The sequence below is a fragment of the Phyllobates terribilis genome, unplaced genomic scaffold (genome assembly GCF_046119375.1).
Source record: "Phyllobates terribilis strain yellow unplaced genomic scaffold, ASM4611937v1 Scaffold_3__8_contigs__length_932513732, whole genome shotgun sequence".
Lineage (NCBI taxonomy): Eukaryota > Metazoa > Chordata > Amphibia > Anura > Dendrobatidae > Phyllobates > Phyllobates terribilis.
In genome coordinates this window covers 734,458,545-734,474,488 of record NW_027362763.1, presented here as the reverse complement: position 1 = coordinate 734,474,488, position 15,944 = coordinate 734,458,545, and the positions used below count along the sequence as shown (strand labels likewise).

Below are 15,944 nucleotides of genomic sequence, written 5' to 3'. Positions count from 1 at the left end.
AGTTTAGCCAAGTGGGCGTGGTTCTCAATAACATGTCTATAGTGACGAGTCGATGACCATGCTCAGTTAGCTATAAATGAAAGAAGGGTCCATATTTCAGGAATGGAGAGGAGCAGAAACAAAAAGAAAACAATGCCAGATTCAGGAGAACAGCGGTACTTACACCAGGTAAGTAAATGACATATTTATTACAAGTGACAGGTCCTCTTTAAAGTCAGAGATGCGTCTAACTTACGGAGATGATTGCAGCTCTAAATATAAGGTGCATCTCACTCCGGTCCAATTTATATAAATCACTATAATGATGTAATATTAAAGAGGTTATCCACTACTTTAGCATTGATGACCTATCCTTAGGATAGAGCATTAATGTCTGATCGGCCGAGGTCCGACACCCAGCACCCCCGCTGAACAGCTGTTATGATTGGCGGTGGCCCCCAGCCGGAAGTTCTTGCTTGCAGAGCTTGGTCGTCTTCTTGTAGTGGCCGGTCAGGGTACTACACATCTGCCTTCTATTCAATCCAATAGGAGGTAGATGAGCAGTACCTGCGGCGGCCACTACAAGTAGACGGTCAAGCTCCGCAGTAAGTACTTCCGGCCACCACTGATAACAGCTGATCGGCGTGGGTGCCAGGTGACGGATCCTGCTCAATCATACATTAATTCTCTATCCTAAGGATAGGACATCAATGTAACAGTAGTGGACTACCTCTTTAATTACTCCAAATTTTGTCCCTATATGGATTACAAACTAATATTAATAATACAAACTAATTATGTTCCCCACACCCAAGCTATGCAAACTTCTTATCTGTTTTTGTGTTGTTGTGCTTCTACTTGAAATGAATATTTATCTGCTGGCAGATATCCCTAATCCCTATTCCCTCGGCTGGGCACTGCTGGGGATACTAGACACCCCTGATTAAACACAGCAACGCCGTCTAACATTTCACACAGTAATAGGGAAATGCACATAGTCTATTTATTAGAAACTTCCCAGCCTTTTACGTCCCCAATGTCTTCTAAAATTCTTTTTTTTTTTTATATACATCTCCACTTGCGAGTGGAAAATAAAATGACAAGCATGCCTTGTGGATACTTCATTAAAACAGGAGTAAGGATGTGTTCCTTCCATAATTGATTGAAAAGGTCATTCGTGACCTTAATATGGGTTATGGTCTTAATTGAACCAGTCACTGTAAGTGGAAATTGGAGTGGGGGGTAATCTGTGTTAAGGAGCGTAGAATACACACCATCTAAACATGACAAATGGCTAGTCAGGGTGCAACCATGCATTCAGTTTGCTAATGCATTCATTTCCAATCAAGGAAAAAAAACTTTTAATTTTCCTTCATTACATATCATCAGTTCAATTAACCTTTATATTTGCAGTAAAATGCTCGCAAATTGCCATTTTGTCTTGGTATGAAATTCTTGAGTGTCACTTGTCATTGGCTTATATTATGTGCCATTTCTTTATTTAAAGGCTTGCATGTTACTTATGAATTATTTATTTATTTTTTTGTTTATTTCTTCACTTTGCTTAATGTATGCTTGCTTCCATTTTATTATTGCTTACTAACATTTTTATACTTTGCTTTTTTTTTTGCTATTATTTTGCCTTCAAAAGTTGCATTGATGAAAGCTGACTTGCAAGGTAGACTGCACTGTGTGTTAAATCCAAGACTGAAAACCCAATGCGCACGATGAATCCTTCTAATATCCTTATATTTGTGCGTTAGAGTGTCTTCTTTTCTATAAACTCTTCCCTTTCTTCCTTTATGAAACGTCTGAATACATTTTTTCCTACTTAGCATATGGTTTGCATCAGTGCTTTCAGTCTTGACAATATGTGTATAGTGACTGCCTTATTGCTTTGATCCTCCCTTTCTAATTTCTGTATTTTACAATGATCCGGTTATGAGGTAGCATAGAACTGTGTGTCTCTTTTATGTCACCAGTAGGCATGCCAACATATTAATCCACAAGAAAACAAAATAACACATGGGATCGCAGAGCACGCAGATCAATACTTGCCAACATCCAAGAAAATCATTTTTCTAATATATGTATTTTATGAGGGTTTCCTGGGAAATTGATATTAATGACCTATCTAATATCAGATTGTGGGTATTCGAAAGTTGACACCTTCGCCAATCAGTTGATTGAAGGGACTGTAGTACTGCTCCGGTTATTGAAGCTCTTTGCAACTCAGTCCTATTCTAATGGGGCTGAAATGTAGTATCAGTCACAGTCACCACAAAATGTCCAGTTTTTTGAGTGCTGGAGCCTCACCAAGATCCAATTCAATCCCAAGGGAATTAGGACTGGGCTGCAATACTACCAAATCGGCATGTGGATATCGGACCTGGCCGATAATTCTTTCATATATCACCGACCATGGCATGAGCAGCGAGCAGGCCTTTCACACATACATCAGTAGGTTTGGTCATCTTTTCTCTAATGTATAAAATCATAGTAAGGCTTAATCTGGGTTGGAGTACTCGACACAGCCACTGCAACTCAGTTCTAAGTGAATAGAATAGAGCAGCACAGTCACTGCAATATGTGCAGAGTTGCAGTCCCTCCAAGTACTGTTGCTATCCAGCAGTCAGACCCTCACTGATCTGATGTTGAAAACCTATGGTAAGGAAGAGCAATCAATATCAAAGTCCTGTAAAATCTCCATTTCTAACTAAGACTCCTAAGGATAACCATGGAGAAGCTTAAAAGTGAGTCTGTGCCAAAATTAAGTCATCCATAGACCTGCAATAGCTGCCAGCCAAACCCTCATCCATCTAATTTCTGCTCATAAACATGAATGCTCCGATCAGTTGAGCATGTATATGTATTGCAATAAGAAGTCAATAAACCTCTGCCAGACATATCTGCTGTGGAAATAAAGAATATAGCATGCAGAACTACCCTATGGGCAAACATCTGTCATGGTGGGGCAGTGATCAGTCAGACACCCAAACACACATCACTACTTTGGGCCAATTTTTCTATCGTGTATAGTTGGTTTAAGGCTCATTCCCCTTAATGTCTTAATTTGGATGCTAGTTTATGGAGATCTCAAAGGTCCACCTGGTTTACTTCCACTAGATCCTGCCTATATGTATTTGTGTCCTGGTCCATCACATGGTCAGCTCAACGTTGGCAGCAGAGTCACAGTAAGCGCCCTGTTTATTTATTTTTTCCCTTGGACTCACAATCATAGAATTGTAGAACATTTTTTCTTAGATTGCCACAGACCTCTAATTGTAGTGGGCTCCTACATCTGCAAAGTCTTTCCTTGTAGTGATGCAGGCACTGATACATCCTGAGAAATCATTCTTTCAAAGGACAGGTGCAGACGAGAGTATATTCCCTCTTCCTAGATTTGGGTTGATTATGCAAATCACACTCTGATCAAACTCAGATAAGAATTTGAATCAGAGTGTGAACATAGTGTGATCCGATTCTCTTGGATGAGGAGGCGATGAAGAAAAACATTTTTCCAACTTTTCCTTTCTGTCAGTCCATGGAAACAGGACTTCATTCAAATGTCATCCAATTGCAGTCCTATGGTTTCCACGAACTCATTGACTTGCATCGCCGAATTCATTCTGAATATTGGATGCAAATCTTGCATGCTGAGATTTTTTCGGACATGTGCACGGCTCCACAGCATAACATTGGTCCGAGTGCGATCTGATGTTTTGCTGGATCACACTCAAACCGAAAGTACGCCGCCCGAACACATACAAATAACATTTCTGATGCAATGACTGAGCAAACTACGAACACCTGAGATCTTCACATCAACACGTAAAACGTACTGGTGGGAAATTGCTTTTGTTTTTTGTGTATTCTTACTATATCATAGTCACATTTCAGCTAATACAAACACATAAGATGATATATTAGATTGGTCTACAGTACATATTATATCTTTACCGTAGATTGTTGCCTATTTTCTAAGAATTTTAGGCAAAACCATTAGATGAGTTTCTCAATCCTTGAACATCCTGGAGAACACATCGTAGAAGTAACAGTAGTAGGAGTGTCTTCATCACAGATGTTGGCAACTACTGTACGTGAACATGTGTTTAAAAGTTTTAGTGATACTCATGTGGCAAGCCCAATTTCTTTTTTACATTTTATTTACAGGACCAAGCACAACCTGCCAAGAAGACTCCTGTGCAAACCAGGGCGTCTGCTTGCAACAATGGGATGGATTTAACTGCGACTGCAGCATGACCTCGTTTAGTGGGACTCTGTGCAATGACCGTGAGTATTATGGTGGCCGGTTATCTTAAGAGCTTTGAAGCTTTAGGCAAAGTCTGAAGCTATTGTCTAGGTTTGTGAGCTATAGTTATATAATATTATGTAGCAAATGAACAGCCCTTGTATACTGGCTGTTACATATCAGTGGCAGCAAAACAAACTGAATTAAAATTCCGCTATAAATAAAATGTAAAAATGAAGATTGTAAGCAAATACTAATAATTCAAGGCTTTATAGCCTCATGCATCTTCTTGTGCTGCTGAGATAATAAGTCTCCGATTTATTTTCCATTTCTTTAACATTTAGCATTTTAATTTAAAGGTTATGAATACTGTATTGCACCAAGAAATAATTGGCAAACCTTGTTCATAAGTTTAGCGAGTATATAGATGACTTATTAAGAGTATATTCCAATGCAATGATATCTCACTTGTCTGCCCTGTAAAATGTATTTTTTTTTTTTTTCACTTTTCAAATTTTAACTTAATTTTAAAACCATATTTCCAGAACCATTTTTCCATTTCCTCAGGGGCACATTAAAATTTGAAAGAGAAAGTGGTGAAGGAAAATATTCACTTTATAGAGAGACGTGACCTGACTTTTTTTTTCGGGATATTTTAGGTTGCGTTCTTATAAATTAAAATGGTCTGGGACTATGGAATTTAAAAATCAGACTCATTTTTTTTTTACAATGCCAAAAATGATACAATATGTATTATGCAATGTATACATGCTGCACCCATTTATATGCTGTTTGTACGAGCTTTTGTTGCGGCTGTATGAGGACCCGCTGAGTACGATATGTCTGGAGAAAGCGAGCTCCAAAGGTAAGTGCAGACATTTTTTTTTACATTTCAAGCAGATTTAATCAGAATACCGGCCCATTGTGTCACTGTGGAGTTTATATATTTTTTGCTGATTTAATGCATTCTCTGTACTTTAGTGAGGCTGTACTGTTGTCAGGCAAAAACGAGTTTTATAGTATTACATATTTTCAACGTTAAAGAAGAGATAAATTGTAAAACTTATTGAACACGATTCCCATATTTATTAGTCAGTGGTTGCATATGGCAAACAAATGTCAAACTGCGTTCTCTGTTTTAGGTCTGTGTTCACACATAGCATAAATAATGCAATTTTTTATAATGCATTTCACTGTCCAAAGTAAAGTGGATGTGAAAACTCCTATGCTTGTTGAACTATTTCTTGGTGCGTTTTTTCTCTGTAGTCTTCTATGGGGAGCCTCAAAAAAGATGTAAAAAATGGAAGGGAAAAAAATGCAGTTGTGTTCTTAAAGAGGTTGTCCACTACTATAGAGAATGCCCTGGTCAATTTAAAAGGTGGAAATAAGACTTTTTGTAAATACCTCCCGTGGTCATTGTTGACTGTGAGTGGCGCTATTGCTGACCACTCACCAGGCAGCACGTGACCCGGCTGCAGCCGACTCTAGCATCTGATGTCACTTCAAGTTCCGGCTGCCGCCGGCCATGACCCAGTCCCGCTGATTGATGAGCTGTGAGCCCAGCATCTACCGCGCGCTTTCCCTCCTCTGCATTCATTGCGGTGGATGCTGGCCTCTGACGCGCATTGAAACCCCACCCACAGCTTATCAATAAGGGGGTGCGCGTCACTGGGTCACGCCCGACTGCAGCCGGAACTTGACGTGACATCAGCGGATGTTGGAGCTGGCTCCAGCTGGGTCACATGATGCCTGGTGAGCGGTCAGAAATAGCGCCGCTCACAGGCAACAATGACCACAGGAGGTATTTACAAAAAGTCTGATTTCCACCTTTTAAATCGACAAGGGCATTCTCTATAGTAGTGGACAACCTTTAAGGACAGAATCAAAGTTTTTTTGTCCTAAAAAATGCATTAAAACACTGCACCAAAAATGCATCAAACAAGGGGGAAATGCATAAAAAGGCAACAAAAATGCAATAACCAGAGAAGATTGTTATTGCGTACACATTCAGAAAATATGCGTTTATAAAGCAGCATATGAGGTGTGTGAACACGGCTCCAGGTTTTAAAGAAAATTACCATCTTTGATCACTGTTTTTGTTTTCTTTTAAGGCCACGTTCACCCTTTCAGTATTTGGTCAGTATTTTATATCAGTATTTGTAAGCCAAAAAACAGGAGTGGATGAAAAATACAGAAGTGATGACATGTTTCTATTATACTATTCATCTGATTGTTCCACTCCTGGTTTTGGCTTACAGATACTGATGTAAAATACTGACCAAATACTGAACGTGTGAATGTGGCTTTAGTTCGTATCTTGAAGAACTTTAGTCCTTCACAAAATTTGCATAAGGCCACATTGACATATTCAGGGGTTTTTCACTCCATTTTTCAAAGTGGCCAAAGGAAAGGAATTAGTAAAAAACAACAAAAAAAGTGTTACTTACCTTTCTCAAAGATTCACCGATACAGTGCTGCCACTCACATGGTCTCTGCCAGAAGCAGAAGTGATGATGTTCCCTCCATCAGTCACCTAACACTTTAGCCAATCAGTGGCTTTAGCAGTAGGGATGAGCGGACCCGTGGAAGTTCAGGTTTGTCAGGTTTGATCGAACTTTAATCCAAAGTTCGGCTCTGCTACCAGAACCCCTAGAACTCAATGGAGACCCGAATTGTAGTATTGTAAAATGCTCATAGTAAGGGCCAGGGGGTTGCCAAATGTCTTTCTCGCACTTCTCTCGGAACTCCAAACACTAAAACGGACTTCCGACAGAAGTCTGTGTTCGGAGTTCTGCACCAAAAACTAACTTTAAAGTTTGGGTTCGCTCTTCTCTATTCAGCAGTATGGTGACTATGTGGATGGGATGTTTTCTCTTAGATTATCCCTTCCTTCTTTCAGAAAAGATGCATAATTGTGCACTGATTATTCCTTGATATTTTATGGTGGTTTCCTCTACATAGACCTAAATGGTAAAATGATGACTGTATAAGTAGCACAAGTAGCACTAGGGAGAGCTCCGAAGCTTATAGCACATGGTTCGCATTGAACTCAATAATAAATGTGATTGCGGTAGGTTCTTAAGCTCCCTCAAGTGTTTTCACAAGCAGATAAGATTTTAACATTTAAAGAGGATCTGTTATTTCTTAAGATGTCTGTTTTAGTATACTTAATATAACAGGCAGCAGCACTGACTCCAAAGAAGACTGGATGCTGCGTCAGTAAACCATGGAATCCAACTTGGAATAAAATGGGGCAAAATAGAAAAAAATGGCATCCATCCAGGTTGTGAGAAAAAAATAATAATTTATTCTGAAAAGTAGATCTCCTCTGAGTTTGGACCCAAACTTATGTCTCTTTTAGTAAATAATGAAATAACAATTCTGCAGTATCTTTATTAAGGACTGTAGATTTCGCTTTTCCTCTGTTATCGCTTCTAGAAATGTATCAGAAAATTACCAAATTGGTTTTATTATTTGAGACAATGTCCTTACACAGTTTCATGCTGTCCAACTCTTTCTGACAGTATCAAACCGTATAGAGATTCACCCCTTTGTCATTAGGAGCTGACATGTTGTCCAGTCTAACAGCAGGAGGAGTTTCTAAGACTACTGATTCTCAGGGTGAATTGGGTTGGGTGAGAAGAGCTGTGACTATATTTGATGACAAAACAGTGGTCTGAACAAAGCATTAAAAAGGAAATACCAGGTGCATATTTAAGAATTTCACTCCCATTGTAATTTTGATGTGAAACTGGAAGTTGAGTAGCATGATACTTTGATGTCCTTGATTCAATGTCTTATACCACAGAAATCCACGTTTTTCTTAATGTGAAAATTAATTGTTAAGGGCTATGGGATAGACATAGATCTTACCGAAAGTCTGCCTCCAGAGCTTATTTTAAATGAAAGTAGGAGATACCAGGGTGAGATATGTAATAACTGACAGCCCACTCTCCTGAACTACATACCGCACAATGGTAACTTCCCAATAAGCTCTGGAGGCAGATTGTCTGGGAGATCTAGGCCCTGGCCATAGACATTAACAGCTCATTTACATTTTAAAGGGAACTTATCACCAGGTTTTCCCAATATAAACTAAGGCCACCACATTTAATGACTCTTTTGCATCAGTCTAGCAAACTGTATATAAGTCCCCAACCCCCTCTGCAGACCCCCAAAAATACATTTTATAATCCCCCTATACGGCATGGTTTTATTTGATGCACATCATTGGTCTTGCCTCCTCTATCTCTGCAATCGCGCAATTGCTTAATGTAGATGATGTTCCCTGCGTCATCCACACAGTACCCCCAATCTCGCTCCTGCGCAGGAGTACTTCACTCTGTCCTGCTGAGAGCAGAGCAAAATACTGTATTGTGTATAAGCCGGCTTTACTTCTGGTTCATTGCTCTGTGGCCTTCAAGGCCCATGTGCATTGCAGTGCTTTGCTCTGCTCTCGGCAGGGTAGCGCGAAGACCGCCTGCACAAGAGCGATATTGGGGGATACTATGTGGATGACGTAGGACTCGTCACCCACATGAAGCATGCAAGAGGACGGCAATTGCGGGGATAGAGCAAGACAAGAGACGCCAATTGAACTGGACTGTGATGTCTGGCCAGATTATAAAAGGTATTTTTGAGATATGCAAGGGAGTTGGGGACTTATTTACATGTTGCTAGACTGTTGTAAAAGAGACATTAAAGGTTGTGGCCTTAGTTTATATTGGGAAAACCAGGTGAAAGGTTTCCTATAAGAAAAATGTTGATTACTCTTAAATAAGACATCGGATCACAGATATCAAGGTATAATTTGATTCACCTTCCTATGACCTACATGCCCACATAGACGGCTTAGGAGGGATGATCATACTGCCAGATTCCCTTTAAATAATGCAGACATGTTGGTTATAGATGAAATTTTACACTCTGTAACTGAAAACATGGCACTAACTTCTAGATAAAAAGTTGGGCATTCACTTTATGGGCAGCCAATTACTCCAAGTTACCAAATATAAGAAATATTATGAAATGTTTGAAAAGTCCATTTTGGCATCCACCTTATTTTAAGCAAAATGTTGTATCAGCAGGAAAAGAACACTTTATGGTTTTAGGCAAAATCATCATTGACAGCCTAATCGATGGCATTGGAGATTGAGAGCATGACGTGATTATTCTAGGGGTCTTTTGGGACTAACACAAAATTTGCTGTACACACTCTAACGCAATTCGTTTCTCGGGAGCAGATTTGGATGAATCGGAAATTCACATTTTTACATGGACCAAGATGAAAACATATATAGCAGAGTAATTGTTATACGGTATTCAGTGTTCTGCTTCTGGGGAAAATATCTTGCGTTTGTTGATTGATAGCCAGGGCAGTGACCTACTAGCCCACTGTCAATGACAATGTGATATATCACAATCTTTAAATGTTACATTAGATCTAACAAGATAAAGCTCATGAAGTCATACATTTCTTGACATGATGAAGAATGAGAATTACATTTATACATGGGTCAGAGCAATGGTCAATGAAGGTTGCGTATGGCATAAAGTAGGTCCATTTTTTATCATTTTACTCAGATTTCATAACTTTTTATTATTTCTAAGTTTAACAATTTGCTAAAAATGTATAGTGTAATTCAACTTAAGTCATCAATATTAGATGCCAGGATAACCCCTTTAAATACTGGTAATTGGTAGGGGGCTAGGTCTATGACACCACCACCAATTGCTTAAGCCAAAAGAGAGACGCAATCAGCTTATGAATGAGAGCGTGCATGTATATGGACCAGTAAACTTTCTGTTGTGCCCTTACACCCCTCTACTCAGACTTACCATAAGCATTTTGCATTAGGATTCAGCCTTTGGTGGGGTCTCAGGACCAGGACCTCCACTGCTCAGTAGAAGCTAAAAAAGTGGCTACATTATAGCAAAGCATTTTTTTAAGTTTAGTTATACTTTAAACTTAAAGAAAAAAATTGGCAAATTATGCTTGTTCTCTACCATAGGGAAAGCTGCACTGATAGTAACCTGTTTATGGAATAACTGTTGTTGCCTTCACACCCGAAGATATGTCATCTCCATGTTAATCACCTTTTTCTTCTGAGGTGTCACTATTCAGGTGCACCCAAACATATGATTGCTAGGCTCTACCAAAGGCATGAAAAATTGCAGATGGTTTCAGTGCCTCTTGTGTCAAATTATTGTCAATGATCACAACCTGTCATCACTATTATTCTATAGAAGGTGCATGAGCATTAACGTGATAGTGTTTTTTAATTAAGGATAGGTTTAGTAAAGGCAAACTTTTTAACCCAAATTTGTCAGTTCTGATTGTTAGGTTGGAGCTATAAAGCGACATGTTTCGCAAGACAGCAATTCTCTGAAAAATCACACGACAAAATTATTTGTGCAACTTATTTGCCACTCGCTGACTAGTGACTATTTTACAGTTCTGATTTTACTGTAAATAAAATAGTCAAATTGTGTATAAGTCATACACAAGTAGCACATCACGTACAATTTGTATGGAAGCCTATGGCAAGTGTGTCGTGTATGACTTATTTAGACGCCAATGGCAAGTGTGTTGTATTCGAATTGTATTAAAGCTTATGGCAAATGTGTCGTGTGTTGTGTGTGACTTGTATTGAAGCCTATGGCAAATGTATCGTGTGTGACATATATTGACGCCTATGGCAAGTGTGTTGTAACTTGTTGACTAGCGACACATTTGAAAACATTTGCGACTCTGATTTGCAGTCTCATGTCACAACGTGACACCATAGGAAATCCTTTCACCCCATGCTGGAATGTGTTGCCACGAATTCAATACTAAAAAATAGTGGTGCAAAAAAAAGGAAAATTGGACAGGCATAGAGAATATAAAAGTCAAAATTTTGTTCCATTGAATTAAAAAATAGGATATCCATAGTGCCAGGTTAAAATCATGTTCATTTTGACGCGTTCCTTGCCAAAGCCCTTAGCCATAGGACTTCACTAAGCTCCTCAAAAATAGTGATGTTTTCAGTGTCACCGTGTAGCACCAGCATACATGATGATTGGTGTTAAACAATTAAAATAGAATTAAGGCTTATAATTTGTAATATATTCTCAATTTTAGAGTGTCATTCTAAAAGAAATTGCAGTACAGTCCCATTCCCTAAACTCATCTGCCCTTCCTCACTCTACTCAGAGCAGTTGTTTCTCTCCATGTACCATGAGACTGGTCTATGGACATTAACCAATGACTAAGATTAATCACTGAATAAGTTTAATGGAGGAGATACTTCATGGTTTCTTGAAATATGTGCTGCATTAATCTCCATTAATGTACACAGCACATACTGTGTGGTGCATTTGGTCTTGTAGGACCCTTCATGTTGTATAGAAAAATGACTTGATGAAGTATGTTCTGAGACCTGAAACTCTTCTATAGGAGAGAAGTCAATTCATTAAAGTACAAGCTGATTTCTACTTAAATAGGTCCTTCGAGAAACTGAATAAGAACACATCTAGAATGTAGGAACATGCCATATCTATAATAAGCTTATATTTGTAGATCACCTGTAGTCATCATCTTATTTTGCCAAGAAATCTGCCTTTGTGTCTGCTTGGGCTATACCATTAATTTCCAACCATTTAATCATCAGTAAAAAAAATATTCTAAAATGTTTCCTTTATGGCAAACCCTTATAATTTCCCATCTCTGTTTTAAAAGTTTAAAAGTTAAAATCTCTTTCTGCTGCTATTTTCAGAGGACACTTACTCCCAACTCCATCCCCAACTAGATTCCAAAATACTCAAGGCTCCACAAAACCTGGTTAGGAAATGTTAGGCGTCTGGCGTTTTCTGGATTCGAAATGGGTTTAAAATCATCAGTGGATTCTGTCATCTCCCTTTCCAGTCCAGCTGGGGCAGATGCTGCTCAGCATCGTCATCGGTCCCAACACCTAGCTGGTGCATGAGATATACAAGTTGTCTCTCGGGTCTTTGTTCCTAGCAACATGAAGGATATGTTGTGGAGGGAAACAGGGAAGCTACAGCCTAAGTCCAGGATTCACTGCACTGAGCATGCCCATGACATGGTGGACCGTGATTGGTGGTTTGGGAGTCAGCTGATCCGGTGACCTGGCACCGCCTGATTGGTCGCGGGTGACGTCTCCAATAATGCGACGGTGGGCAGGGCTTCATTTTTAAATAGCCCGTCCACAAACATGGCGGCGCGCTCTCATGATTGAGTTGAGATGGTGTTATTGTGTGGACGCTTGGTCGTTTGGGCTCCACGTGTGCTATTGCTGTTGTAACTTCTGACAGGCAGGTTTAGCGGTGGATAGGCAGCCTTAGATGGAGGGAGGCAGGTAGCTTCGTCTGACGGTCTGGCTCCGACAAGGGGGTCGCTATACACCCCGAGCAGACTGTAGACTCCGTATTCCCGGCACCGCCTGTTAGCCACGTGGAGAGATACTCCTCAGTCTGGTAACACGCCGGCTGGGAGCATGTATACGCTGGCTTGAATCACACACGCATCCCAGCGCCTGCTGTGTAGTCCCTGTGCAGTAAACAGGGCTACGGATACATTATTTATCGCACATCTCTCGTGCAGTTAACGGAGATAGTGTGAATCCCTATTCCCGTTCCGGTGTGCAGTAACACGGAGGGGATTGTTATTTCAGTTGGTTGTTTTACCTTCTTACCCGGAAGGTGTTCGGCCTCAGTCCTCCAGGCTGCATCGCGGACCCCGGGTTCGGTTGCTTTCCATTATTTAATAAAGTTGTTTGCAACCGTCCCCTTAACAGGAAATATAAGTCTTCATTGATTATAGCACCTTTCATTCAACAGGCTGCCATAAATAGTGTCTATATTCTGCAAAGCCACCATATCAGTTGTATGGGATTTATTCCATTGTGACCATTAGGGTTTATGGACTGCATGAAAAAAAGAGAACTCAGACAATGTCTAGAGATTTTTGTGGCTCATTATCATTAAATCTCTTTTTTTTTTCAATCCGTTTCTTGTTTTTGAGAACTTCAAATACCATTAGATGGGAATTATAGAAACTTTATACTATACTATATTTTACAGCAATTATTGCAACCCAAAAATGAGATGCATCTTGTAGATAAATGATCTGGAGACAATTACAGGAAGCACAAAAACTCAAATAAGATATGATATCATTTCCATTTTTCTGCAATTTTTATTTTACATTGTAAATCAGAACAGCTGGTTTATCTAAGATGGAAATGACCATAGAAATGCAAATTGATTGGATTTTCCAAAATGATGTAGTTTTGTGCTGGGAATCAATGTATTTGTTTAGTTTGATAATGCTGGAGGATGTGCCTATATTTCAGGAAATTTGTGCATTATAAGGGTCATTTAAACGAAATCTGTACAATGTTGTGCTGTGTGTTAAAGGGGATGTTTCATAATGACAACTCTATGTAGTATATAGATATATCGGGAGTGTCTCTTTCCTGACAGATAGATGGGGTCTAAAACTGGGGTTCTGCTCTCATGTATGCTTTTATAGAATTTATGAAAGGAAATTGGGATTCTTCATTTTTAAAAGACAATCCCCCCCAACAAAATATGAATTGCACATGAAATGCAAAAACACCATTGGGCCTTTGAGAAGCAAGAACACTGACTCTCACTGACACTGTTCTCAGATTTTTGTCTGTAAAAACTGTCTTGCTGCTGCTTTCTAGTGCATTAAGAATGAAGAATAAAAGGTATAATTGTAATTCAAATTCAGCAGTTCAAATGCCAGCTCCACCTTATCAGTGATCAATCACACTGAGTCTGGCACTGCTGATGGCACATCTCCTATCTTTCCCCCTATCAATTAAATCTCTGTATTATTTGCAGACTGCTACACTCATCATCTTCATTGCTACAGTTAGAAAACACATTACTGTCTAGAACATTTAGCTAATGTTTTAAGACTTCCTAATCCTTGTCTCTACTGTGGAACTGTGAGCTCTGATGTTCTCTTGCTATTCAATATCACCCTATAATGGCTGCTGCTTTCCCTGCCTAGGCTTTTATACAGGCTATGATAGTTCTTCCTGATTGGCTGCGCTATGTCATGTGATAGCTGTAAGGCATTATGGGGAAACCCCTGCAATCTCTTCTGCAGTCATGTAAGCCTTCTGTGGCTATAATGTGTTAAAAGGTGGGGGCATTTTTTTGGTGATTAACGCAAATTGAATTAGAAATTGTTCAAATTTGCCGATATCTGCAAAGTAATAAAATTTGACACAAATTTAATTCTCATGGGATTGATTAGATCATCTACCAAATACATTACATTATTTTAAAAGTTGATTTAAAAAATATATATTTCTACCAAAAACTTTAGTGATATATTGATAAATCAGAGGTTGGAGCAATATTCTGTTTTGTCGTGGTGGCCATTTTTTTGGTAAAGATGATAAATTATTTTGCTAGAACCTTTCTACTTTTCATTTTACTAATAACTGTTCAATTTTGCTTTTGTATTGAAATCTTTTTTCTTTTTTACGTTATAATACATTTAGCTATTTTGATATTTGACAAAGCCATTTAGAGAAATTTTAGATCTGAACTTGTAATTTTCTGAAAATTACAATATAATAACAGATAACGTATCAGAAACATTATGTTCCAGTAGTCACTAATGGAAAGATTTAACATAAGTATGTTTTCAAAAACTGAACTAAAAAATATAAAAATATATATATATTATAATAGGTGACAAATACTATAGATATTTAGTGTTCTAAAAGACAATGTCCTGACTATGCATTAAGTAGGACGCAGACAATATTCTTGGATTATACAAACCATTAGATATTTTTTTTAAATTGTTTAGCAAAGTTATATTCATTTAATTCCAATTTACCACAGACTGTCAAAATGTACTTTTATATACTCAAACCTCAGGCCTAACAGGTAGTCATATCATTGAATATCATCTTCTCTATTAATGAGCATAACAGAGGTTGAGGTTGTCCACTACTTTAAAATTAATGGCCTATCCTTAGGATAGTTCATCAACGTCTGATTGGTGAGGTTGGACACCCGACACCCCCGCCGATCAGCTGTTCCCAGTGTCGGCAGCGGTGGGAACTGCTCAGTTACAGAGCTGCACAGCACAGCTCCACCTACTGTATAGCGGCCGCGGCCAGTACTGCACATCCTCCCCCTATTCAAATCAAAAGGAGGTGGATGTGCAGTACCTGTCTGATGCCACTATACAGTAGACGGAGCTGTGCTGTGCAGCTCCGTAACTGGTAAGTTACCAAGAACAGCTGATCGGCGAGGGTGCCGGGTGTCGCAACCCCACAGATCAGACATTGGTGGCCCATCCTTAGGATAGGTCATCAATGTTAAAGTAGTGGACAATCTCTTTAATTCTTCCAAGTCCCAATGTAAAATCTGTAACACATTTTCGACTTTTCATGTACTACTTATATTACTGGCCTTTTTCTTTGTGGTAGATGCCAGTAATATAAGTACCCCCCGTCCCCCCACCCACACCATTTACCAAGACCTGGGAGTAACTGTTTCCTTTGCAACCACTAAAGTTACAAGCCTGGTCGGTCTGTCCTTCCTTACCTTTCAGCTTGGCTCAAAGTATCCCAAAATGATGACCAAGTGAAGCTATGAAAGAAAAACTTGATTGACTGTGCTAAGAGATGATCATGATACACATGTCTATATGCGG

The 15,944-nt window shown here is 39.1% G+C and overlaps 1 protein-coding gene across 14 annotated transcripts in view; it reads left to right on the top strand.

Annotated features, from left to right (window-relative positions):
- The window catches only part of NRXN1 (neurexin 1), a 1,901,072-nt gene that overhangs the window by 1,114,355 nt on the left and 770,773 nt on the right, over positions 1 to 15,944 (top strand). For all 14 annotated transcript variants that reach the window (XM_073672110.1, XM_073672115.1, XM_073672114.1 and 11 more), the window contains one exon: positions 4,153 to 4,272. In XM_073672110.1, coding sequence (XP_073528211.1) covers positions 4,153 to 4,272 — 120 coding nt within the window. The remainder of the gene's footprint in view (positions 1 to 4,152; positions 4,273 to 15,944) is intronic.